The sequence below is a fragment of the Hippoglossus hippoglossus genome, chromosome 5 (genome assembly GCF_009819705.1).
Source record: "Hippoglossus hippoglossus isolate fHipHip1 chromosome 5, fHipHip1.pri, whole genome shotgun sequence".
Taxonomy (NCBI): Eukaryota; Metazoa; Chordata; class Actinopteri; order Pleuronectiformes; family Pleuronectidae; genus Hippoglossus; species Hippoglossus hippoglossus.
Window position 1 is genome coordinate 10610064 of NC_047155.1, and position 25747 is coordinate 10635810.

General features: G+C 40.9%; 1 protein-coding gene across 6 annotated transcripts in view; it reads left to right on the plus strand.

The window, feature by feature from the left end:
- Positions 1-12794: 12794 nt before the first annotated feature.
- Positions 12795-25747, plus strand: part of atp2b2 (ATPase plasma membrane Ca2+ transporting 2) — a 64197-nt gene continuing 51244 nt past the window's right edge. For all 6 annotated transcript variants that reach the window (XM_034584750.1, XM_034584752.1, XM_034584748.1 and 3 more), the window contains exon 1: positions 12795-13153. In XM_034584750.1, coding sequence (XP_034440641.1) covers positions 12955-13153 — 199 coding nt within the window. In that variant the 5' untranslated portion in view covers positions 12795-12954. The remainder of the gene's footprint in view (positions 13154-25747) is intronic.

The following is a 25747-nucleotide window of genomic DNA, read 5'->3' on the forward strand; positions in this document are numbered from 1 at the left end:
TCGTTGTCCCCTCACTCTTTCTCTTTATCCAATCCCTTTATAAAGCATACATAACTCACATGTAATGGGGCTGTCGTGAGAAAAGATACATATGACTGTGCAAATTGACTGGAAGTGGAGTAAAGAAGCAATAATTGGAGCAAAAGAGATGGACTATTTTCTTTACGACAATGTCTCATGGTCATATTAATCTCCCTGTCTTTAAGCAACATTTTATATAACTTAACCATACATTTAATGGTGTGGTAGGAGAGTAGTAACGCAGTAAACATGCAGTGACAGATTCCACCTCTGTCTAAAACTTGAGACCTAAATAGAGAAATTTAAACCATGTGAAGTTTCGATTTCCACATCAGTTCAGGAGTATATTCATATTAGTACTGTATCCCCAGGTCTTTCCTTTAGTAGTATGGTAACATGAGAAGGTACTTACATACATATATACAAAAATATGCCTGTTTATGATTTTGTGTCATGATATATACATAAGAGGAACAACAGACGTGTGCTTGAAAAACAAAGAGAGTAAATCCATGCCCCGCGCTGCTCTGTCATATCTCAATCTGTTCGCGTCGCAGTGCATTAAAGTTTGCTGTGTCATCATCACCTCTGTGTAGCACAGCGACAAGTACAGTGCTGAAGAGAACTGTCATTTTGCAGCAAGAAAAGGACTCGTGCTGTTAAGTGTTCATTTATTACTTCTCGTCTCATCTGTAATAACAAATGACAGAAGATGAAAGATGGTGTTTGGTCATTTTTATAAATAGTTTGTTTTGTGTTTGTGAGCCTTTCTACCAGAATAGGAGATGCAAGAGGGCTGAGAGGAGAGAGAGGGCTGTCATACAGTTGGAGGACAGTTTTATTTTTATTCTTACTCATAATCCATTTAAAGAATTGATCAATTATTTCTAAGAGGCATTTGGAGCAAAAAAAAGACATTTTAAAGAGGAACCCTCTAATTGTATCTGAAGAGATGGACGTGTTAAAAGTTTGATTGACTTCAGATTTCACGAGGGTAACAGGATGTTACTTTATGATTTTTACCCCCAAAAAACAAGTGACCATACTGTAAGATGAAAATAAGAAAATGCATAAGAAGAAGCAGGATGTAAGCACTTGCAGCCACTTGACACTGACACCCACTGGTGTTTTTTCAATTGGTCTAATCCATGTTCAAATCACTCATTGTGAGAATTGACAATGCAGAGTGTTGGTCTTCATACATTAGTCTGTGGTGCACTGAGAAATGGTAATCAATAGCTTTTCCCCCCCCGATACCTTACCTTTACTAGACCATATTGAGCACTTTGTAAAGCTGGGGCAAAGCTTTTTGCGACAAAATGTGATTATTTGTGGATTATTTGGCAAATTTTATTTTCTCAAATATACATATTTATTGTAACATCTCTGTAGTAAAGCAGCTGAGGTCATGTTTATGCAGATCAAATGGCAAAGGTTCCCCTTTTCTTCATTAATCTCTATTTAAGGTCTTAGACCACCTGTTCACGTTTGTATTTTTCATATGCAAACATTTAAATTCACATCAAAATACATTTTTAATCAGATTAAAGGGGTGTTTGGAATTAGTGTTAATTTTGCAATGTTGTGTGTTGCAATATGCTTTGCTACTTTCAGGTTGTTTCTCTCTCTCTCCACTTCAATGCCAAAAAGCAACTCAAGGCAATGCCATCATTTACCATATTAAAGTGGTTAATCCAAGTGGCTGAAAGAGCTTGTCTCATGTCATCACCAGCTCCAATTTCGACACTGTTTTGTAATAAGGATATACAGGGTACACTGTGCCCCTCTCAGGACATAAAATGTCAAGTTATTAAGTTGCAGTCTTGAAAAACACATTTCTTACCATTGTTTGTACTTAACAGGTATTTCATTGAACATATTATATCCTGGTAAGTGGTTGAAATGTTTTTTTTGGGATGCAATACAAGTTTTTTAAATTACAGATACAGTAGATATTATATAATAATCTTAGTTTGACATTGCATGTAACAATGACAAATCAATGACAATTTTATGAAGTGAAACCCAATTCAGACAAAATTACACTATTCGTCTGAGGCCTGATGCACAATGTCCTGTACTTACGTTATGTTCAAGGAGGTTACAGTCCCCGGACTTCTGTTACTCCTCATCTTTGAAAAAATTGTCTCTCTCCTCCTCTCCATTCCTCTCCTTCTGTTGTAGTCCCCTTCTAGCACACTTAGCCTGCATGTGTTGAATTTAATTAGACCAATAACTCCCTCATGATTTCCACAGGCTCATCTGGAGCAACGAGAGGGCCATTGCAGCAGCAAGTTCAATGTGTGTATTTGCCCATGCTAACGAAATTTCACACAGCATGTAGTAGTGAAAAACATGTGTCTGATCTTACTCAGTGAGTGAATACATGAATATATATATGCATGATTATATTAATAGTTTAAATGTTTAAAATAATAATATTCTTCATATATATATATGTGTATATATATATATATATATATATATCTCTCATTCACCCCAGTCTGTTCTTAAGACTTCAGAATACCTAAGAGGTGATCCTGCTGATTCTCAGTCACTATTTACAGGCTATGTACTGCACTGTTAGTATGTTCTGGTTTGAGTGCAACTAATCTTCATGAGGAAAAAAATTACATAAATGTGTTTGTTGCACTGAAATGGTTACCGGTGAATCTTTTGTAAGCCCTCTCTTTTGTTCTATTAACAGTTAGATAGACATGCTCTACTGCATGCATTTCAATTCCTCCTTATCTCCCTGTAGAGAGCTGAATTCAAAGCCAGAATAACATCCCTGCGTCTCTTTCTATTTCTAGTCTATCTTTCTAGGCCTTATGCCGGTTGTCCTATTTTTCAGTGAAACCTGGAACACCATTATCAGTCCTTTTCTTCCTGTGGCTAAACCAACGCTCGTTCTCCAGAAACAATGGCACAAGCACATCGCCAGGGCCAGATGTTTTGCCAGCTATTTATGTAGATTGTAGTCCACCATTAGACGGATTTGTCACAGATACTCAACATAGGATTCTCACAGACTCCAAATGTACCCCCGGATGAAGAGTCTGGCATTAACATATATATATATATATATAATTTACCGCTGGTGGTAAAAGAGACAAACATGCAGATGGGAGGTAAACAGACAAAGGAGAGGTTCCGAACAGGCAGACACGCTTAGGGGTTTAATTAAAGGTACACATTCAGAAAAACCTTGTTATTAAGGACACTGATGACCCTTAAGTGAACTGCAGTCAGCATTCTGTTGCTCATGCTAACATGCATTCCTGCACTCTATAGTATATATGCTTGTGAACTAATCCATTAAGTTAGGGTTGTTGCATGATACTTTGCATACATAAGCTAGTTAGTATTTAGCAAGCTTTAACAATTTAAAAACTTTAATCAATTTGCTAAAATACTGTGCTAATATTGCAGCATAATAGACATTTTGTGTGTAAGATTTGGGTGAACGGGACCAATTGGCAGAATATAAAATAAATATGTACAAATGTTGTACAAATTGTACTAGAACGGGCCCTTTTATCTTTAAATACTTTATATTCAAATAGGGAGAGGGTCCTCTCTACGGTGGCTGCCATGTTTTTTACAGCAGCCCAGAGACGATGAATGATCCCCTCGTGAACGTGCATATTCTTCCCATATCAAACCCGTCTTCAAGTCTTACACAATGTGTGGCCGCTTAACAGATTAGTCAGACATTTTGTGCAAGTGTCGGTGTCATCCAGTTTTTTCAGTCACTTTTATTTGGGTGGTCTGTCGCTCAGTGTTCTGGGACGGTGAAGCTAAAAAAAAAAGTTTTATGTTAAAAATAGACGCACTATTCTAGAGACACTATTCTATTCCATTATTTTATATCCCTTGAAATGACAAAGCAGTCAGGTGCCATGCTGTTCACCTCAGATGCTGTCTCCCTATGCATGCCCAGCAGCTGCACAGGAAGGTGTCCTGTGGGCAGCTGTATCATGCTTTTTGATTCCCGGATGTTTTGTGGGTACAGATTAATTGGCCCGTTGAAAAGCAGCATTAAAGCGACTACACCCAAATCTAGTAACAGACGAGGGATCTGAGGTCAGGATCTCGGCACATGCCACAAATGGATTTCTTAGTTTTTAACAGCTGGGTTTTGTTGACACAGATAATTGCTCCTGCTAATTAGTATTAGGTCGAACCAGCATGAGCAATCCTGTTATAACTATTTGTTCGTGTATAAATGCTCACAACATGACAAATATCATAATGATGATAATTGAATCTCAGGCTCTTGACATCAGGGGTAATTTCTGAAAGTGGGGTGAAAATAAACATGCATCTATGTTCAGTGCTCTTATATGACTGAGCACATTTCTTTTCCTGTGACATGAGCAGAGAAGAGGGCATTTCAAGTTCGTCCCTCTCCTTTCACCAGTGTGTAACTGTACAACAAACCATATGTGGCAGAAATTACAAGACCAAAATAAATTTAACCTCTACCAAAAAACATGTTTTTCTAAACACATGTAAATACAAGGATTAGTCTAAGCCTTATCGGAATTAGTGATAAAAAACTACAAAATTTCAGGATCTGTCTGCGCACACACTCATATGAGTAATAAAAGTCATGCGTAATATCAGCATGTTAGAAATTTTACCCAGAACCTTAACTTACAACTTTAAATTCACGGCCTCTGCCTCATTAAACACAACCTTTAAGCATTCACCTTTGGAAGTGATGATGCAGGATCTTTCTTGGTTAGAAACCTTCTCGAGCAAGTATCAGCCTCAGTAAAAACACACAGTAGCTGTGACTTGTCCACATTAAATAATACATCTTTATGTATATTTTATCACATTGCATTCAGTTAGAGTATGGAGCACAGATTCCAATCTGTTAGGCTCTTTTGAACATAACTTAAACATGTTGCTTATTTTCCTGTGGATGTCATGTGTACGGTGCTCAGATTAATGAATCCTCATCTGAGCCATTTGGTGGATGATTGCGTTGTTGTTTGTAGCCTTGCCTCTAGTTGAAGGGGTTACAGGAAAGACTTTACTTGGCAGCGTGGTACTGATTACCCAGAACCATAGAAAATCACATGAAGTCATTGTTAATGATAAAAAAACAATATATTCAAACTTCTTTCTGATATAATAATATGCAAATCATCTCATTGCTCCTGATTCTTATTGTCATCCAATTCCCGTCTGCACCACTCTTTCCTTGTTTTAAAATATGGAAGCTAACTACAGGATAGCAACGCTTTAGAGGAAAAGAAAAGATTAAATAAAGAAAGACACGTTTCACTTCACTCCCTCTACCTTATAATTTACCAGGGGTTCACTCCCCTAAGTTTCCGTCAAGGTGATTGACAGCAAGGTGCCATGCTCCGGAGGAATCGGGCCGGGAGTTGAGTCTAATTGGATAATTCATCAGAAGAGAGCAGACATGCTCCTATTTTATAGGATGATCTCCTGCAGAGGCAAAACTGCAGCAGATGCACCAGAGTATCGTGTCTACTAGTATACTGCTATTTAGCATTAGATCATTATGTGCAGACAACATTTTGTTTAGATGGTTTTTCAGTAATTATAACCATACGTATTTTTGCATGTATTGGTTACGGCTGTTAATGGGCATCCACACCACTACTTTAGGCAGGATTGCACTTTACATCTCCCTTCAGAGCGTAACAATGCTGCTTACATTGTATAATGTAATTTAAACACCAAGTACAACCTGTACAAAATATTAAATATTTACTCATTTAAATCAATGTGAATGCTGATGAAAATATGTTACGCTGAAAGAAGAGAGGGAACGAGAGCGAGCAGGCAGTTGAATATGAAACACAGAGCTAGGCGAGAGGAAAGGTGGCATTTTTACAACAGCCACAAATGGTGTGAGTGCTGCAGAGCCAGGAAATGAAAAAGAGGCCGGTGAAGTCAGGAAGGAAGCGACTGTGATGGAGGAACCTACAGTGGCACAACCATATTATTGAGGAGGAGGTTGTTTTTAATAGATGTGAATGATGCGGCCTGCTGGAGCTTCTTGTCTGGACCAAAGGCTTATATCACTCAGTGTGCCACCCTCTGTCCTCTTACCCAGTCATCTCACAGCTACAGCATATCATCACCACTTCTCACTTTCTCGCTTCTCACTCTCACTCTGCGGTGACACGCAGCAACCCCTGCAGCCATCGGGGTTGCCTGGCCAACTGCTTCTCTTCAAAAGCTCCTCACGATTTATGACTGGACATAGCACACACACAGTATTTGTGTGTCTCTCTCCTCCTTTGTATTTTTCTTCTCTTTAGCCTGATATAAGTGGAGCTGCAGTCCTTTGCGAGCTCCTGCACTAGTTTCCAAATTTCCTTTTCTTCTTCAGACTCTGTCTGCGGCGCTTAGTTAGCATGACAGCTGCTTTCAATCCAATTAGAGAGCACTGATGGTGCCAGAACGGCTCTCCGTGTGGTTGTTATATAACAATTCACCTCTGAGACAATGTCAGTTTACATGGATAATGCAGTGCAGTATTGCAGTGCAACTTCTATCTGATATGCGCATGTACGTATTTTAGGGGATTCCCTGATCATTGTGCACCATTTCAGACAATTTCACAAATAAGTCAGGGCACACATTAGCAGTGTCATACACAACCTATACATACACAATAAAACTACTTATTCTTTAGGAGTTCATTGGGTTTTTTATTAGAACTCTCAAGCAGCACTGTTATAAGTACTTGCTTTGTCATGCTGTCATTGAATCATGCACAAATCCTTTTGAAAGTGATAAAGCTACAACCAATCAACTAACTTGCTGATTGGTTGTAGCTGGACACAATTTTTTGAGACTGGCAGTGAGGTGATGATGGGTTATTTTCTAAGCATCGACTCACCACAGTCATTGTTTCTGAGGCTGAAGTTTTCTAGCGGTGATGCATCACTGTTGTATCACATTGTAAATTGTTGATCTTATTTGCTCCCCTACATATGAAATCTGATCAGTGCTCTTGAACATGTTTTGAACTAAAACTCTTCATGTCATGACACAAAGACCCATGAGCCTTTCTTAACCTGACATCTGAAATTATGATGTGATCTTTTTGAACGTGCAGGTGTGCAGCGCAGCATCCCCTGTCATTGAAATCTCCTGCACTACTTTTTGTCACAGGCAGGGGGGGTTGTATGCCAGCTTGTATGCTGCTGGTGTTGGTGATGGTGCAGTGGGCACAGCTCATACCTCAGCTCTGCCTCACTTTGCTCAAGGACATTTTGAGACAGACACGCAGAGAATGCCAATGGCTTTACTGTGGAGGGAAAAAAACTACCTACCGCTCGTCAGACCAGGAACTGCTCATCAACGCACAAGCACAGTTTGATCATTGCACTAAATTATAATACATCATATTTTATGACACATGATAGTTTTAAAGTGTGAATTTGAACAAGTCTGTCTTAAGGATAAATTGAAGTGAGGCTAAGATCATGATATCACATTTAAGAGCTCTATAACCTACAGCGTTAGACTAGAGATTCAATCTTTAATCCTTAAAAGCCTCACATACCAATAGAAAATATTGATAAGCTAGGGAGGCATCTTTTGGTATCATATTTGAGTGTATAAACTTTTAATTTTATTGAATTATTGACTCAGGCTGCCAGTCTGCAAAGCACTTAAGAATATAAAGTGCCCTTGCAGCAACACTAATAGAAAAGGTACTGCAGTGATGCAAAGTATCCTTGTAGTAACATGTTTTCTATTTCAAGTGCACTAACAAAACATTTGACAGAGATACAATACATAACAATTGTTCATTAAAATGTCTATTTTGTTTACTTGTGTACTTACATAATCCAAAATGTTTATAACAATGTTAAAAGTCAAAGAAATCCCCAATTTTATTGAAGGTAACGGGACGCCTAACTCCCTAATATCCACTTTACCAATGGCTTTACCAGTCTCTGCTGTAACTTTGGGGAAAAACAACTAATGATGAAGAAAAAACACACTGCTAGCTAGTTAGCCAGTTGGCCAGTCGGCTGTTTTTTCTTGAAACTATTTGTATTGGTAACCCGTAGCAAGTATTCATTGTCGTTTGCTGCGTAACGTGAATAAAACTTAAGCCCCTTACCTCATGAACGTGACTTGCGTCTGAGTCTAGTTTGGTAGATTTTTAGCGACTGTGGTGGTGAATTCAACCACTCCCACGATCCCACTTGGTGGCCAAAGTTACATTTTGTATGTGTAAGTGAAAAAAATAAGGGCCAAAAGCTAACGACTACTACATGTCATGTAGAAAATTATTGACCAACTGTTCAGTGGTGTTTGATTTCTGAGGTTTTTCATTCGTTTTTCACAAGGCAAACATGGTCTTAGCATCTGGCCACAGAGCTCTGTGTCTTAATATGAATCCCATATGGTGTTCAAGTTCATAAAGTCCAATTAAGTGTTCTTGCACATTAGGTAAGAAGAAAAAGCTGTTGATTATTTCAAAAGCTGCTCTTTCTCTTTAAGTATTTGATCATATGTTACTCATTATTCACTGTCAAGCCTTGGTGAGCTTGCCAGCAATTATGCTGAAAGACTGGTAGGTAGGCAGGGAGGTAGACAGAAGAATAGCACAGCAGGGAAGTGTTCAGTCAGGTGCAGGTAGACCGGTAGGTCAATGCAGATTCAGCGGGCAGACAGGTAGGAGGAATGGATTTGGAGTGTTGGTGGAAATATTGAAGGCAGAAGGTTTTTGCAAGGGCTAACAAAATCAGCAAAAGCTCCATACCCCCAACATTTAGCATGAAATTTGCCTCTTTGATGTTAAAAATATTAAACAGTGAACAGGAACCACTTTGACACACTGTCTTTATTAAGGTGTCATCTGTGAATGCACACACATCGACAACAGCTCTGCTCACAGGTGCCCTCCTTTTGCAAGGAAAGAAGAAATCGATTTTGCACACATAAAGTACATCACCTGCTCTGAAGTGACTCGGGTATCAGCACTGCACCTCACCTTTATTTTTTGTACCTATGAATATATTGTGCTCTCCACAATCTCCCTCATTCCCCTGCCTCTCTCTTTTCCCTTCATTTCTCTCCCACCCACTTCTCAAACGCTCCCACTCTTGCATATGCATGCTATTGTAAGTTAAAGACAGGCAAATGCATGCCAGCAGAATCTACCACCACCACCACCACCAGTCACTTACATCACCAACATGATGATATGAAGCTGGAAATACACAACCTTACATGGTCAGTGATGAAGAGCTGCGCTGACTTTCTGTGTTACATTTATCATGTAACACTGCATTGCTATCAACTATGTTATCTTTATTTCAAACAAGAACAGTTTTGCAAATTATGGAAGAACAGGTTCAGCTTGAATTAAGGTTGAGTAAGAAGTGTTTTTTTCCTGGAGGGTACAAATGTACAGACACAGCTTTTTTGTACTTTCAGAAAAATGTTAATCAGTGCTCTGGTAAAGGGCAGATCAGTATTTACAGACTGTGACCAATGCACCTGCACAAGACAAGTTAATGGACAGAAAACCAGCCTTGCTCTTGGTGTGGAAGCACAGTGCAGGTACTCAGGGATGAGTGGTCTCTCTCTCTCTTGCAGGTGGTCCATCTGGTGCAAAAGAGAATTACCTGTGTGATGTAGCTTCTCTCCTCAGCCAGCCACTTCATTAACCATTCAGGCACACAAATAAACACACATTTCCTGGGAGAGCGTTTGTTTGCTTTCATTTGACGGGTTTTGGAAGCTCTGGCCGGCACAGATGTCTGCCTTGGCATGCAGAGACTACCGCCAACATTGATTGGACCTGATTGGCAGGCCAAGGGGGGGCAGCATAAAAGGTTGGAGAAAATACACAGAGGAAGATGTAGTCCTGCCTCAAGCTGTTCTAGTTTTGTTTAAAAAATGGAAACTATCCAAAATCATACTATATGGGAATATAAGTATTGCTTTATCGCTATATTGATACATAGGAAAGAAATTCTCTCCTTAATCGGCTTTACAGAAATGTCTTGCAGGTTTAGTGGTTTGCACCTGTCATTGCCGACTTTGCCAAATGCTGTCTTACTTTGTCACTTCGGTAAGGCCTGGCGCTCATTAACACACAGGACTGCTTCCTGTAGAGTTACAGATGTGGATTGTTGGCAGGGTCTCTTGCCACCCTGAAGTGACAAGGTCGCTGCCCTGCTGTTCCTGATCGCACAATTGTGTCTACTATTCTCATCTGTATCATCAGGCTTGGTATGCGTGACTGGACACCTTGCGGATTTTTGTCAGCCTGGCCAGTTTCAGCAGGGCATGTCGCCAGTACAGAGATTTTGAAAGTGCCCTGTACCTCTGGGTTGCTGAGTCTTATCTGCGGTTGCATGGACTCACTGTTAATTCACATTTCTACCAAAAAGGCAACAATTTAGCAGAAAAGCTGCATCTTGTAACATGTTACTCTGTGTTGTTAGCTCATCTTCCGTTTGCTAACTGCTCTACCATCATATACTTAAAGGGGACATAGCATGCCCATTTTACCACAAGTTGATATGGTTCCTTGGGGTCTTAATGAAATGTCTGTAACATACTTTGGTCAAAATACCACAAGGATCATATAAAACAGCACCCTTTTTACCCTGTATAAAACAGCCCTCCACAGAGTGACCTGTTTTGAGTGCCTGTTCCTTTAAATGCTAATGAGCCAGCTCCCCCCTCCCCCCTCTCCCCCCATGATTTTAAACGATATAAATTACATATTTTATATGATATAAATTATCAAATATGCATCCCATACTTTGTATTCCCCTTGTTGTCCTGGAGTTTTTATTTTCCCAATCACATAATTAAATGTCCCCCTCTGCCCATCCACTACAAGCACACAAGCAGACAGACAGAGAGAGAAAGAGAGGTGGGGGGGGGGGGGGGCTATGAAGACCATCATTTACCCCCGAACCCCGACATTCAACGGGTACAACAACAAGCGGAGAAAGCAGAATCGCGGGCTGACCTTATATATACAGTCTATGGGGCTGACCAGCGGAGAAATGCTCGTCCCGTGTGAACAGCCAGGCGGCTGCGTGCTGGAGAACGGCGCTGCGCTGCCTCGCAGACCATGCCAAGACCATGTAGGGAGACTTCCAGTTCCTTGTTCCAATACCCAGGAAGCGCAATCGAGTCGCTCAAGCATGACGTTTCTGACTTAGAGGAACTATAACAAAACGCGCGAGTGTTTTTTCCCCAGAGTTTTTGGGTTGGTAGACATGCCAGATACCCACATTAACCTGTAGAAGCACTAACAAAGTGGAATTTGCATGCTATGTCCCCTTTAACATATCAAGAATATATGTTTTATATATATATTTGATTAAAATGTTTTATTTAATTGTTGAATTATTGACCCCTTGTGGACCTCATAGCTAAATTACTTGCAGTTTTAATAGTATACATAACAGATGGGTCTCCCCCTGTGTGGGTGGGTGGTGCTTCGGATGGTGATAATGATATTAATAATGAAACCTTTTTGGTGGAGAAGTGATCCATGTGTGACATGCTGGATCACTGATGTCATTGATTAAAATAATAAATTGTGACAATATTGTGTTTTCCCTGTCAACAAATATCATGGAAAGACTATGATTAACAATTATTTATTGTGTTGCATTTTCCTCTGTGCCATTGACAGTATAAACTGTGAATCACCGTAGAAGAGTAAATTGCACTTTACCATTTTAACACCACACAAGTCTCCTTTATAAGCAGAGTGTAGTTCTAAGATGAGAGGATGGATAGAGAGGAAGGTGTCTTCATGGACTTTTAGCATATGAGGAGGTCGCTTGATGTAGATTGAGAGAGAGCTAGTGGTGAGGTAGCAGCTCCACGGCTCAGCCCATCCTCCCTGTGACAGCACATCGTTACGTGGTGCCTCCCTGCTCTGTCGTCAGAGCAGCCCCAGCCACCCACCCGCGCACAACTCCTCTCTGCTCTGCACCAGAAAGGAGCATCCTCTTCTCTCTGCCCTCCCTCTCTTTCATATCGTCTTTCTCTCCTTCTCTATCCGTTGCTGTCCTCAGAATGAGGTTAGCAGCACCAGTAACAGCAGCAGCAGCAGTAGATAGAGACAGTAGAGACACAGTCACTGCAGCAGCCAGGAGAGACTGTTCTTCAGCTGTGCACCACCCACCGCTGCATTCACCACTGCCCTGAGAACGCAACGCTCATCCTTGTTCTCTCTCTCTCTCTCTCTCTCTCTCTCTCTCTCTCTCTCTCTCTCTCTCTCGCTCTCTCTCTCTCTGTGTCTCTCCCTCCTCCTCCTTCTCCTCCCTCACCTTCTGTCCTATTTGGATTCGACTCTCTCTCTCTCGCTCTCTCTCTCTCTCCCTCTCTCTCTTTCTCTCTCTGTAGCACTGATGGGGAAGACCACCATGTAGAGACGGAGAGGCAGCGGAGGCAACAGCAGAATAGCAGCAATGGGAAGCCACACATGGAGCGGGTCTGGACTGCAGCCGTGGTGAGCCTGAGACCTACAGGACTTGCAACCCCCATCATTGCCCTACTCAGGACCTGACCACTGGGGCTGTCCAACGCTCACCTGGATGCTCCCCACTTGTGTTTCATCGCCCCCTCCTCTCTCCTCGTTCTTCACTGCTCTTTCTCCTCTTCTTGTTTCTTCTCTTTGATGGTTTTTGGTCTGCTGATATCCGACAGCCTCTCCTGAAACAGAGAAGCTGCTCATCCCCTTGGATTTTTCCCCCATTTTAACCTGTGTAAATCTGCCAACAGTACCTTCAACTGGCATTCCTTTTTCCCTTTTTTGATTGTCGCCTGCTTGATACCTATTTTGGATTTTTTCTCTCAACTCATCTCTCTGTTGTGCAGGCTTTTTGATTGATCTATAAGCAATAACAAACACTTATCTAACTGACTTGACTAGCCGACATCATGGGGGACATGTCGAACAGCGATTTTTATGCCAAGAACCAAAGAAATGACAGCGACCGGGTGGCTGGCTTCGGCTGCTCGGTCATGGAGCTGCGCTCGTTGATGGAGCTGCGTGGCACAGAGGCGGTGGTCAAGCTCCAGGAGGACTACGGGGATGTGGAGGGAATGTGCACACGACTGCAAACCTCACCCACAGAAGGTAAGTCCCCGTGCTTGTCTCAGTGTGCACGTGCATTGGTGTGTATGTGAATATGCAGACTGGTGTGTATTGTATGAAGAACCTCATCTTGAGGTGAAATAATTACTGTGGGTTTGGATATGAATCAATATTTACCTGTCATAACGGCTTTATTTGATATGAAAACCATTGGTTAAAGCACAGACACTCAGAAACCCTGTAAAGCACCTCGAGAAATGCGTAAGCACAGCATCACACAACAGCAGGCAGGGGAGGGAGGGAGTCCCGTTTGAGGGGACTAATGAAAATCCTCCTCAGCCTGCATGTGTTCGATCTCTTTAGTATGCATAGAAATCTCTCCGGACAGTTTAGCCTCTGTCACTCCCCCCTCTCTCACACAAGCCCCCATGCCTCCCTTGTCATTCTCCTGTCCGTACAACACAGGAGCGCTTTTGGCCACGTTGGGTATATATATTATAAATTATAAAAACAAACCTGTTTCACATGTATTCTTATCCTATTTAGTAATTGGAAAATGTAATAATTATTCCCTTCCTTCAGCACAAATACCACATTTTTATGTATTTGTCCTAAAAAAAAGCAGATTCATTTACTGTAGTTGCATTAAAATTAAGTATTTGTTTCATTAATAAGAACAATACATACCTGTCACAGAATCCTAATCACATAGCTATATTTACTTATTCGTTTATTATTTCAATGTCTCCATTTATTGTCCCTTCTGCTGAGAAACAGTGAAGCAGCAGTACAATGAGCACATACAAGTGACCCACTCTCATGGCTCCATCTGTGTTGAATCTGTTAAAAATCATCCCCCCCCCCCCGATGTCAGGATCATTGATCAGTATTCACATAGCGTCACCTGTGTGATATCAGAAGTCACCTGTAACCTGATAGGATGATACTCATAGAAGATTGTGTTTCCTGGTCTTCTCATCCAATAACACCACTTCCAGGTCAGCTGGTGATAGTTCCTGGAGCTCGACAACAGCAGAGTAAATGAGATCAGTGCAGAGTTAAACTAACAGTCAAATAAAAGCTCCTATTAACACTGAATCAGATACAGATGCAGTGTCTGTTGGTGATCACCATATTCGCAGCATCTGAGTGAAATGAAGCCCATAGAACTTAAGAAATACTGAAATGAAACTGAATTTAAATGAGCAATAAAATCATCATAAATTGATAAATTATAATTTAATTTTCCCTTTCTCGTGAGCTTTCTGACTATTGCCTTTTCTCCATGCGCTAAACACTAACCCAGAATCACAGCCTGCAGACTTGCAATAAAGCCAAAATTAAAGTAATTACAATTCTCCAAAAGAAATAGGAAAAGTCTAATTATTGGAATGCTTTCTATCACTGGTAATCTCATTTGTTCAACCTAGCATTTCATTTTGATTTCTTTCTGTTGTCTCCAACAGTGTTACTGACATTGTGGGGAAAGTACATTTTACACTTCATTATCTTAAAACATTACAAAAAGGAAAAGCAATGAATAATACACCAAGGTTTTTCCCCAGTTTTGTCGATGGCTGATACATAATAATACAGTTTATTTGAAATATTGAAAATTCTCTTATGAAAGGTTTTCCAGGGAATCTGCATATCTACACCACCAAGGAGGTAATGTCTTCACCTGTCCATTGGTTTGTTTATAGGTTGGTTGTTTGACAGCAGGATGACACAGAAACTACTGAACGTCCATGAAACTTTGTGGGATGGGCCAAGAAAGAACCCATTCAATTTTGAGCCGAATCGTTATGGACAAAGGGGCGGATCCAGGATTTTTTTTTTATCACCTTCTTTAACCTTGCTAGATACATTTTTACATACATTTTCACCAATTTCTCAGGGAATCTGAGAAGATCCGTGGATCTTGAATAAAGAAATCTGACACATTTATGGAACTGATATCTATGAGTTTGTGAAATTAGGTGCAGCTTGAATTTAAAGGGTCAGCTGTGCCTTTACGGAGGTGTGCGCTCTATTAAGTGCCATTTCACTTTAGTTTTAGATTTACATACTCAGATTACTCTCAGTGATGGTGTAAAATTATAGTTTTTGATCATTGTTGTCCAGTCAAAAAGGATCAGTTCTAAATGCCCACCGGTTTATTACAACCTCAAGTGTGCATGTGCTATCAATTATTTTCAGAATGTTAGTATCTAACAGATTAATAATATATTGTGTAGCTTGTGTAGTATGGATAATTAAGGTGCCTCCTTATCATGTATTTTTTTCAGCATTGTCACTAATTAAATCCATTCATCAAGTCCCTGTGTTTTGGTTAAAATCTTGCCTTATAGTGCCAACAAGCAGGACGCCCCTCCTCTCTCATCCCTGCGTATAATTATTAATTGTTATAATGAATAATTTCACTCTCGCTGGAACATTCACTAAGTGGAAACTGAGTGATGGTATCGATGCATCTATTTGCATTAGTGATCCCAGGTGTTTCCATGTTTATGCGGTGTTGGTCCCCTCGTGTGTTGTGCGGTTGCTCCACACAACATATGTTACCTCCGAAATATGATCGTGGTAATTATCTTTGAGGGTATTCTGTATTGCTCGCTGTCATCATGTGTGGTGCATGTAATGTGTATGTGTCCCAGGGGCCTGCGTTTGATGGTTAGAGGCCCTTAGCACGGTTGACCTATTCGCCCCGCACACTGAAGCCTATACCAGCTCTTTCACATGATACTAACCATTCATGAATGGCTATACTCCATTACATGGCATAAATGCATAATGGCTCTGTGAATGTAAAAATGCAACTGGTAAAGTGGTTACACACTTGACCGCATGCTTTTGATGCACTTGGCTCTAAGATCCTGACGCAGTGTTGCTTCAGTATAAGAAACTATAAAATATAGAAAAATACTGATCCACCAGTCATTCAGTTGAGAGCCTGTTGATTTATTCGTCTACATTATCTAGGCCTCAGGATTAGACTACATAGGGGCCACTGCATTTCTAATCATAGTAGATGAGGGGCTGCTATAGATTCTCTCACACATGATAAACATACATGATACAAAACATATGTATTTTTTAAACACTAACCCTAAAAGGAAATACAAACCTTTCTTTCTTGGGCATTAACTTTTAAAGAGGTGAAATAGGGTTGGACAATTTGCAAATATTTTCCAATCGCTATCAACGATTTATTTGGGAGGACTATTTATTCATAGGACTGGATGTATTAGTCCGATTGCCAAACCCTAAGGTGAAATGACTACAATGGATGTACAACAGAATGACATATCTTGATACATTATTATGATCATGATTAAATGAATGCTGATAAAGAAGCACATCTAATTCTGTAACATGCCCTGATTCTTCAGTTTCACCCTTCAATCTTCCCCCTTTGCTCGTCTCCTTGTACCCGCACCAAGGATGTAGTTACCCATTTGTTGCCTTGTAGGTGACTGTGGGGTGAAGAAGCTAGCATTTCCCTGAGGCAGGCAGTGGGTGAAGGGCATGAGTCATTCAGGGGCCAGATGGGATGTCAGACTACAGCTCAGTTTTTCAAGAAGGGATGGCAGGAAGGCGCTCAGGGTATGACCTGTTTCTCATACGATAGAAGAAAAGACAGTTTGTGGGTGTTCACACAGTTACTACCATTTTGTCAAGAGACCGGCAGAGAGCCGCAGCACATCGGTAGGTCCTCCTGCACAGGGAGCAGGGAACTGTGAGAGTGCTCAGGGCATAGCCGTTCTTCGAGGGTCGGGAGGATGAAGAGGTGCTCAGGGCACTGATAGTCTTTGATGTTGTGGGAATGGGAGGGGAGGATGGTACTTGGCCAGACCTTGCGGCAGAAGAGAAATAAATACAGCTACGTGTGGGAACCACATTAAATACAAGGAGGCACAAAAGTACAGTGGTAAACATTTCAGGATACTTGGATGTAATAATCTGTAACAACTCTTCATTAAAATGTCCAAAAAACGATTAGTACTGTTATATATTTTGTTTACTTGTGATTTTACATTATCCAAAATGTTTCCAACAATGTTCAAACCCAGAGAAATCCCTATGTTTGTTCAAGGTAACGGGACATTTTGATCACCTTTTAATTGCGCCATAACCGCTTTACTCGTGGCAAATGTCTCACGCTAAGGGGAGATTGTGCTTCATACTAATTAATAAAGCTGGAAGGAATTCAATTTACAACCAGTAAAATTCAACAGTTTTTCTTTTTAATAACTTATTCCCAGCTGGGAAATAAGCCACTTCATTTCCTACCAAGCAAGATCTTTCAAATTCACCTCTCAATTTCCAGCCATGACAGTGCATCTGCTATTGTTTTCTGTGTGTGTGTGATCTTTATCTCAATCACAGGTGTGTAGTAAAGTAGTCATATAATGAGTACTGAGGTTGGGTCCCATTGTTTTACTTTGCCCTCCATCACTAAACCTCATTTCAGTGTCATTACTACCACTCTCGCCTCTCAGTCTCTCATTGGCCTTTGGTTCCCTGATTTTACTCCTTCCATCTATAAATCTTCCTGAACGTCACCTTCCCCCATCATCCAGAGAAACCAGCAGTTAATGATTAAGACCATATCAATATCCTAACCACAGGTAAACCACATCTAAAATATAATGATCTCTTACCCAACATAAAATGTACACCTTACACATCTAAATATTCCTGCTAAAATGGTACTGGCAAATGGTAATATTCCTTTCTTGTCCACATCCCCTTCACATTATTGAATTGTGAAGATGAAACTTGATGATTATATCAGGTATCTGGGATTTTGTTTTCAGACAATGGCAGGTAACTGGCTGGTGGAGCATGGATGGACATGCAACGCTGAATCAAACGCGATAATACATCTGTTGCAGCTCCTTGCTGGGAGTCAGATGAAAAGCTTCAAACCACTCTCACTCTGTTTCTTGGCTGGGATCAGTGACTTTCTGGAGTCTTAACTGGTTGCCTGGCAACTGCCCCTGCCCAAGAAATAGTCCGGCACATAAACCAGCACAGAATTATTGCTCTTATTTGCAGTTTGTTTTTTGTAGGGATTAACCAAAAGTATATCTCACTGTTAATCAGTGCGTTAGGGAGGCGCTGGTTGGTGGGTTTTGTTTGCCAGGTCATGTGTTTCCCACATTTGCCTCTAAGCTAACTAGCTCCAGGTACACATTTCTTATACGATATGAAATGGGTATCAAGCTTTTAATCCAACTATTGGCATGAATGCAACAATTTTCTCCCACTTTGCAACTCAGTCAAATTTCCTTCCTTCCTACCTCGTTCTCCCTCCCTGCCTCGCCCTCCTGTCCCCTTCAGACCTCCTCTTCCTCCTCATGAAGCCTTTTAATCGCTTCTCTCTCTCTCTCTCTCTCTCTCTACTATTTTTCGGTCTCACCACATCTCACCAATCCTCCTTTCTCTATCTCCTCTCTGCTCCCGTTTCTATTTCGGTGTGCTGGTCGGTCGCTCATATCCCAGTAGGCCCGTGTACAGCGTAGCCTAAATAGACCTGCTCTACATTTATAACCTTCATCATCTCTCTTTCCTGCTCCCACCTCTTTAACTAAGTTAGTAACAGCGTCATAGTGGTGGAAAAAGTAGTCCGTCATTTCTAAAGCATTTTGTATTCAAACTGCATTTGCACCTATATTAGTGGGAAACCTTTAGTAAAAGCAAGCACTGCAGGTTTACTGCAGAAATGCAGGTTTCCATCAGTTGATTTAGGACAGTCGTGTTTACAGCAGGTCCCCAATGGGAATTTCCCTGCATTGTTTGTATAATGGTATGAATGACGATAGTGGAAGGTGGCCAGCTGATACATCATGCATGGTGTCAGTATTCCTAATGGAAGGAGGTTGTTACTGGTTCTTCTGCATAAAAAGATCATTCACTGAGGCAAACACTTAATTCATTATTCAAAAACAGATTAAAAACCACAACACATGCTGATCTGTAATCAGGGATTTGAATGTCAGCATCCGTTTTTCTCCCGTGACATTGCCTTTGGGTCAAGGACACAGATGTAATGATATGTGCGGTTATCTGAAGATGTAGACAGAGAGATAATACTGAAAAAAAAATTGATGTGTATTAAAATTAAAGGAAAGATGAGTGATAGGGAGGAAGGATAGTCGAGAAATATTTTTGTTTTCTCTGAGGTTATTTCTCTTTGTTGCATGGACACAGAGAAATGGATAGAATTAGACCTTGTTTCTCTACTGTACTTATTTCCCTTTTTCTTGTTCTGCTGTTAACCGACACCGTCTCCTCCTACAGGTACAGTTGTCCTTGTATCATCTGTATCGTAGTTTACTGTGTGCCATGCTGCTATTACTCGTTTTATTCCTCCTACATATCACTCTTGTGATACTCTGTTCCCATGACGGGGCCGTTATGACTTCTATACATAACTCAGGAAACAGTTTTCCCCACTCAACTATCATCCACCTCTTCTCCACTTCTGTCTATCATTCCCTTCTCTCTCTCCCCTCTCTGTGGCTGCAGAGTTTGTTGCAACACTCCCTCTGTTCTCCAATTTCATCTCCTTCCTCATTTTCCTCCCTTATTTTGATCTTACCCTTGAAATGAAGCCCACTGTTCAGTTTTTGTGATTCTACATCTCACATTTTCCTCGTCTGTTCTTAACCTTTCTCCTCCTTTCTTCACCCACATTCCACCTCTCCTTCTTGCCGTCTTACTTTTCCATATCCCCTCCATCCCTCCCTGATGATAGTACTAATCGCGTCCTCCAGTCGCAGCACCGCGAGCACGTTCCCCTCTGACGCAGTCTATTTAATCTCTGTCCCACAAGGGATCTCGCACATGGACCCGCCATCTCTTTAATAAGGACAATTTCACCCACTCCTCCTCTCCTCCTTCTTGTCTTCGTCGTCCTCCTCTGTTCTTCTCCTCTCTGCCCTCCCTTTTTCCTCCGCTCCCCTGGCAGCTCTGTAAAAAGGGATGGAAAAGGTAGAAAAAGAAAGAGAATGAAATAGGAGGCGAAGAAGGGAGAGGGAGACGGCTCTCAGAGGACAGATTATAAATGATTCACAGCCATTTTGCTCTGTAAGGGAGCAAAACCACATCGTGGGTAGACACACACACACACACACACACACACACACACACACACACACACACACACAATATACTACTCACACAGGTGTTCTTCCCTATGTGGAGTAGCTTTGACCTTGAGGTAAGCTGAAGCAGTATTTTGGCACTTTAGTCAACCACCCTGCATTAGCGCACTTTGAGCAATATTATTATATGTATCACAACTGCAGACACCTTGACATATTGGATCAATTAATACTCCTGTACACCTATTTAGCATTAATACAACAAATATTAAGTGATGCCATTTTTCTTAATGTAGCATAATGCAAAAAGATGAGCAGGTGTAGGGAAGAAAAACAGCATGTGAAACACTTCGCTGGAATGTGATGTGAAGTGCAATCACTTCTCAAATGCTTAGTCTTTCATATCAGGGTGTGATTACTGTCTGTGGAGAAGAACACTGTGGGCCGGTCTCCCAGACTAAGATTAAACGAGGACTAAAACAATAATTAAAATTATTAGATGCACAATTAAATTCATTCTTAGGTTCGAACTGAGCCATATTCAAGAAACAGGAGTTGATAAGGGGAAGGATCAGGAAATTGTGCCTCTGAGTTTTAAATACCATTGCTGATTGTTGCATAATGTTCTTTTTGTTGAAATCGATCAGTGTAAATCAGGAAGGTCAGAAGAAGAACGAATTAGGTGCATTCTCTAAATATTGCACTTGAGCGTAGTTGTTTTATTGAGGCAGTGAAAATGTTCTCCTATTAAATCCCATCTTGTCAGAGGGATTGTCAGTAGTGAATATGTACAAATGCACATGCGCACACACACACACACACAGATGCTGGACATGACTGGCAGTGTAGTCAGCTGTCCCAAGAGATGCCTGACTGAATTAAGAGGACAGATGCCAAAAACCAGACACTACTGGCCTGTTCCCATGGAGCCTGGTGCTGACTCACAGCAGTGTAACTGTCAGTGTGAGTGTAAGCTACAGTGTACTGATTGGTTTACAATTGACTTTATGGTTGACGGGGAAGTTTCCTGATGAACACATTTCCTGGAGAAACTCAAAATAAAAAAACTCAAAACCAAATGCATAGTTAAAGATTAAAAATTATAATTTTACAAAACTTTTATGCAGTTATTCTATACAAGATAATTCAGTTAAAGGTAGGTTTGGTTAGTTGTTTTTTTCCCTTTGGGCCGACCTGCCTGCCTGCGTGCACCCCTGCTTGTGCTCTCATTGTGAATGACCAGTATATCATTATTTTACTATAACTTTTTTGCCAATCAAAAAAATCATGATGGTGTAATGCCAAAGAACACATATCAAGGTCTGTTTCATTTCGTCTTGTTTAGTGTCTTGCGGTGTATTACAGGAGAGAGGGGGGAGTGTCTTGCTCAATAGCACTTGAAGTTTTACAGGTGCCAGAAATTGACATCTGCAAATTCTACTCTGTCCCACGTTGCCGTCATACACAGTATGTGATTCAAGTTATTTTCCTCTCAACTCTCCTGAATCTGAACTGGCTGCTGGAGGCCAGGAGTATGGATAGTGAGCTGACAGGCATGGCATTGCTTTTAGCTGGATGTGCTGAGCTATAAATGGCTCGTTTCTCTCCATGTCAGCTCTTTTCCTGAGTTGACCTCTCTCCTCCCTCTTGTCCTGCTGTGGGCCAGAACTAGGGTGATACCACTGCTGCCAAGGCAGACAGAGTTTCCTTCTCAAGGGCAAACCGATACAGTCTTGGTCCAGCAACAGCTCTGCCTTGCTAAATGGCACAGAGCGGCTATTTCTTAAATTTGATTTTACACATATTGCAGTGGAGACTAATCCATATCATTCGAGCAGCAGCAGAAAAGATGAACTGAAACATTGATGCTGTCTTGGGCTAACTTAGACCTTTGCCTTCTCTGAACCTATAACTTTTTGCCTCGCCCACTAACAAAAAGGAAGCAGAAACTAAGCCTGTTTAGTCTGATCCAGGGGGAAATGGATACTATTGCAGGCATAGTCATTCTAACCCAAGGGCACAGATCAATGCCCCAAAATCAAACACTGCCGAATATGCAAACACATCACTTCAGCTTGGACAGTATCCTTATCTGCCCCTTTCTCTTGCGACTGGGATTCACAGTGCTATTGCATTATATTATTCCAATATTCTGTTATTTACAATTTAGTAGATTGGATTTAAATAAATCTATGTTGGGGGATTTTACACATAGATTTTTACATCTGGAAAAGGTATTCAAACCTTTTCTGATTGAATGAATACCCTAAACTTGTACCTAAAGGTTCAGTGTGTAAGATTTAGCTGAAAGGGATCTATTGGCAGAAATTGGATATAAAATAATCCTAGTTATGTTTGCACTAGTGTGTGATCATCTAAATTGCATGAATTGTTGTTTTCTTTACCCTAAAATTAGCCCTTTATATTTAAATACTTTTTTATTTACATCCGGAGTGTAGTAGTTTCAGCCCTTTTCTATAGTAATGCAGTCTGTCTTGTATATTATCTACGACTGCAGTTAGTACTATTGTAGTGTTTTCTTTAAAGCACATTAAATATAACCTTGACAACAACAATAAACTCTGTTGTGTTGAATACATCGTAAATACATGTGCTTTTACATTCATATATCTGTGCATCCACTGGATCTTTCCGGATGGCAGCGGCTCAACACAGTGACAAGTCAATAAACAAGTCATAACAAGGGCAGAGATCAATTCTCTTTTAACGCTCCACACCCTTATTGCAAGGGTTGAATGATTAAATATATATTATTATATGCTTTATTCATTAAATCATACAAAAATACATCGAATTATCTTAAATAATGCTAAATTATGATGTTGATAAATTGTATATATTTAATTCAAATGTGTATTTGTCTTGCAGTTGCTCGTGAACTGAAAATGAGCGGCACATTAGAGTGTGTAGATTTCCCTCACCTGTCATGACTATTTCATGACTCTGGTAGTTTGAATTTTAATAGCTGTCCCTATTGTGTCCGGAGCTTATCTGAGCCCCAGGGCGAAACCAGAGACTTACACCCAGATGGGAGACAGGAGATAGATGACTGCCGCTCTCCCTTTCAGCCTCTGATTCTCCCTTTCACTCCCGGGCGGGGGGGTGACCCTGTTGGAAATGGCTGTGTGTGTTTGTGCGTGTGTGTGTGTGTGTGGGGGGAGGGGGCATTAGGGAAAATAGAAACAGCTAACACCTATTAATTGGCATGGTTGGCTAAAGGTACACCAAATTAGTCAGGTTAACATTCCTAGAAACATTCCTTCCCTCGTCATATTTCTGCAGCCATTCATACAACTGCTTTATATAGCTACACTATTTTTATTTATTTAAAATAAAGTTTATGGTTAAACTGTAAAAGATCAAGCCTCAGTTACAGGTATGACAATATATACAAATGGATAAAATATTGGTAGATTTTTGATTTTTTTTTTACTTCTTGATATTGTAATTGGCATCTGCCTGCCAAAATTCATATTTTTTAGTAGATGGATAAATGGAATGAAAGACAATTTTATGGCTGGCTGGATGGAAGGATGGAAGAACGGAGGGATGCAGTGGTAGATTGATTGATTGAGTGAATGGTTGAACAGTCTGGAATTACAGGCTGAAGTTACTGACCTTATTACACTTTGCTCTTATCACTAAGCAGGTGTGTCTTAACACGCTCACACACTCACGCTGTCTCTCTCTCCCTCACACACACACACGCGCACACACACACACACACACACACACACACACGCACACGCACATACACACACATATACCTCCCCTCCCCACACACAGAGGGGCTGTAAACAGATGTTTCATTAAAGATGTGTCCACATCTAGGGCAATTGGTCCAACTAACATTTCAGTGTATGAGGCTCAGATGGTGGACCAGATACACTAAGTGACTAATAAGTTCACCCAGAGATGCATATTTTGAGTTGTCAGTCCTATTCTCATAACTCAGGAATGCCATGAGGGAATTTCTTTCTTTAAAAACTTGAACTCAAGGATGAACTGACCTCAAAATCATCTTTTTGCCCATAACTCAAGAATTCATATACACAACACACATACGCAATGTCCATATTTGAAGCATTGTTATCGGTCACGACTACAACCTCGTGTTCTGAATCAGCTTCGTTGGCCAAGCATCTGAACGCAAACAAGGAATGTAACTCTGTTGTGTCTCTCAATAACTTAAAACAAGCTGCTTTCAGACTCTGCAGTTCCTCCGTATTTTCTCAGGAGGAAATGCATGTGTAAACGCAAATGTCCGAGGGAGACGCTCCCTAGTTTCTTGTTTCTCCGTAGAAATCAAGGAGAGCATCATCAACCACCCCACTCGCTTGTGGGGTGGTTGATGATGTTTCTAACCCGCGACAGATGCAAAAAAGAAAACAAATATCTCCCGGTGAAAAGCGGTGCCCTACACGTAGAAGACACCTACTAACATGTGAAGAGAGATTGTTGTGATAGGAGCTGCGAACAGTGTCAGGGTGCTGTAAACAAAATCCCATGATCTCGACAGGGAAGTTTATACGTCACTTCCTGCCTTTGTCTGCTGCACCCGGCTGCTCCACCTCATGCGGAGAATTTGTTGCTGTTGTGAAGGTGTTTGTGCATAAAACCTCCCGCTGCGTTGTGCTCCGTATTTTTACCCAGAGTTCTGTCTGAAAACGACTTCACTAATACAGCAGATATAGAGCAGAAGAACACAAAGCTTAACCAAGTCAAGTCAAATAAATGTTATTTTATATATCTCTTCATCTCAAATCAAACTTTTGCCTCAAGGGGCTTCGCAATCTGTGCAGCAAACGACATCCTCTATTCTCAGACCCTTGACTCAGAGGAAGAACAATTAATGAGCAGAATGGAGGAAACCTGGTAGATGTTTTATCTGATCTGATTGGTGGAGGCAGGCGGTAATTCTACTTTACACTGGTGTCCTGCTTCCCACAGACTTGTCATTTGTTGATACAGCCTAATGGAAAATTGGGGTCACTGGGTTTGATGTAGTGGATCTTCCCACCAATGCCAACATGGCAGAAACGTCGCCGCATGAGATTGCAAAGAGGCGTAATCATAATACGACTACGATAGTTTTTCCTCCCTTCCACATGCACATAACCCACAGATCAATGGTATAAACCGGACCTTACCAATGCACAAAATAACTGTGTCATGAATTTAAAAAGCACCATATGCACAGAGGCCTTCATCCCACATGAGTCACTATCAGCTTGTGTCTGTTTTTCTCCCTTTGTGCTGCTCTTGATGTGCTACTTGCCAGGCCTCCAAGGAAGACTTTCTAAGAGGTGTAAATGAAACCTTTGGGATTTCAAAGTCTGTGATATGAGCAGCTATCATGTTTTTTGTTGATGTTGTTTTGTAATCGCACAGGCCTGTTTTTCTTGCATAACATTACATAATCTGCCTTTTCTTCGCATTTTAAAATGAACATAGAAGTGCTAGAGGTATCGTCATAGAAACAAAAGAGCCTCTGTACTTTGGG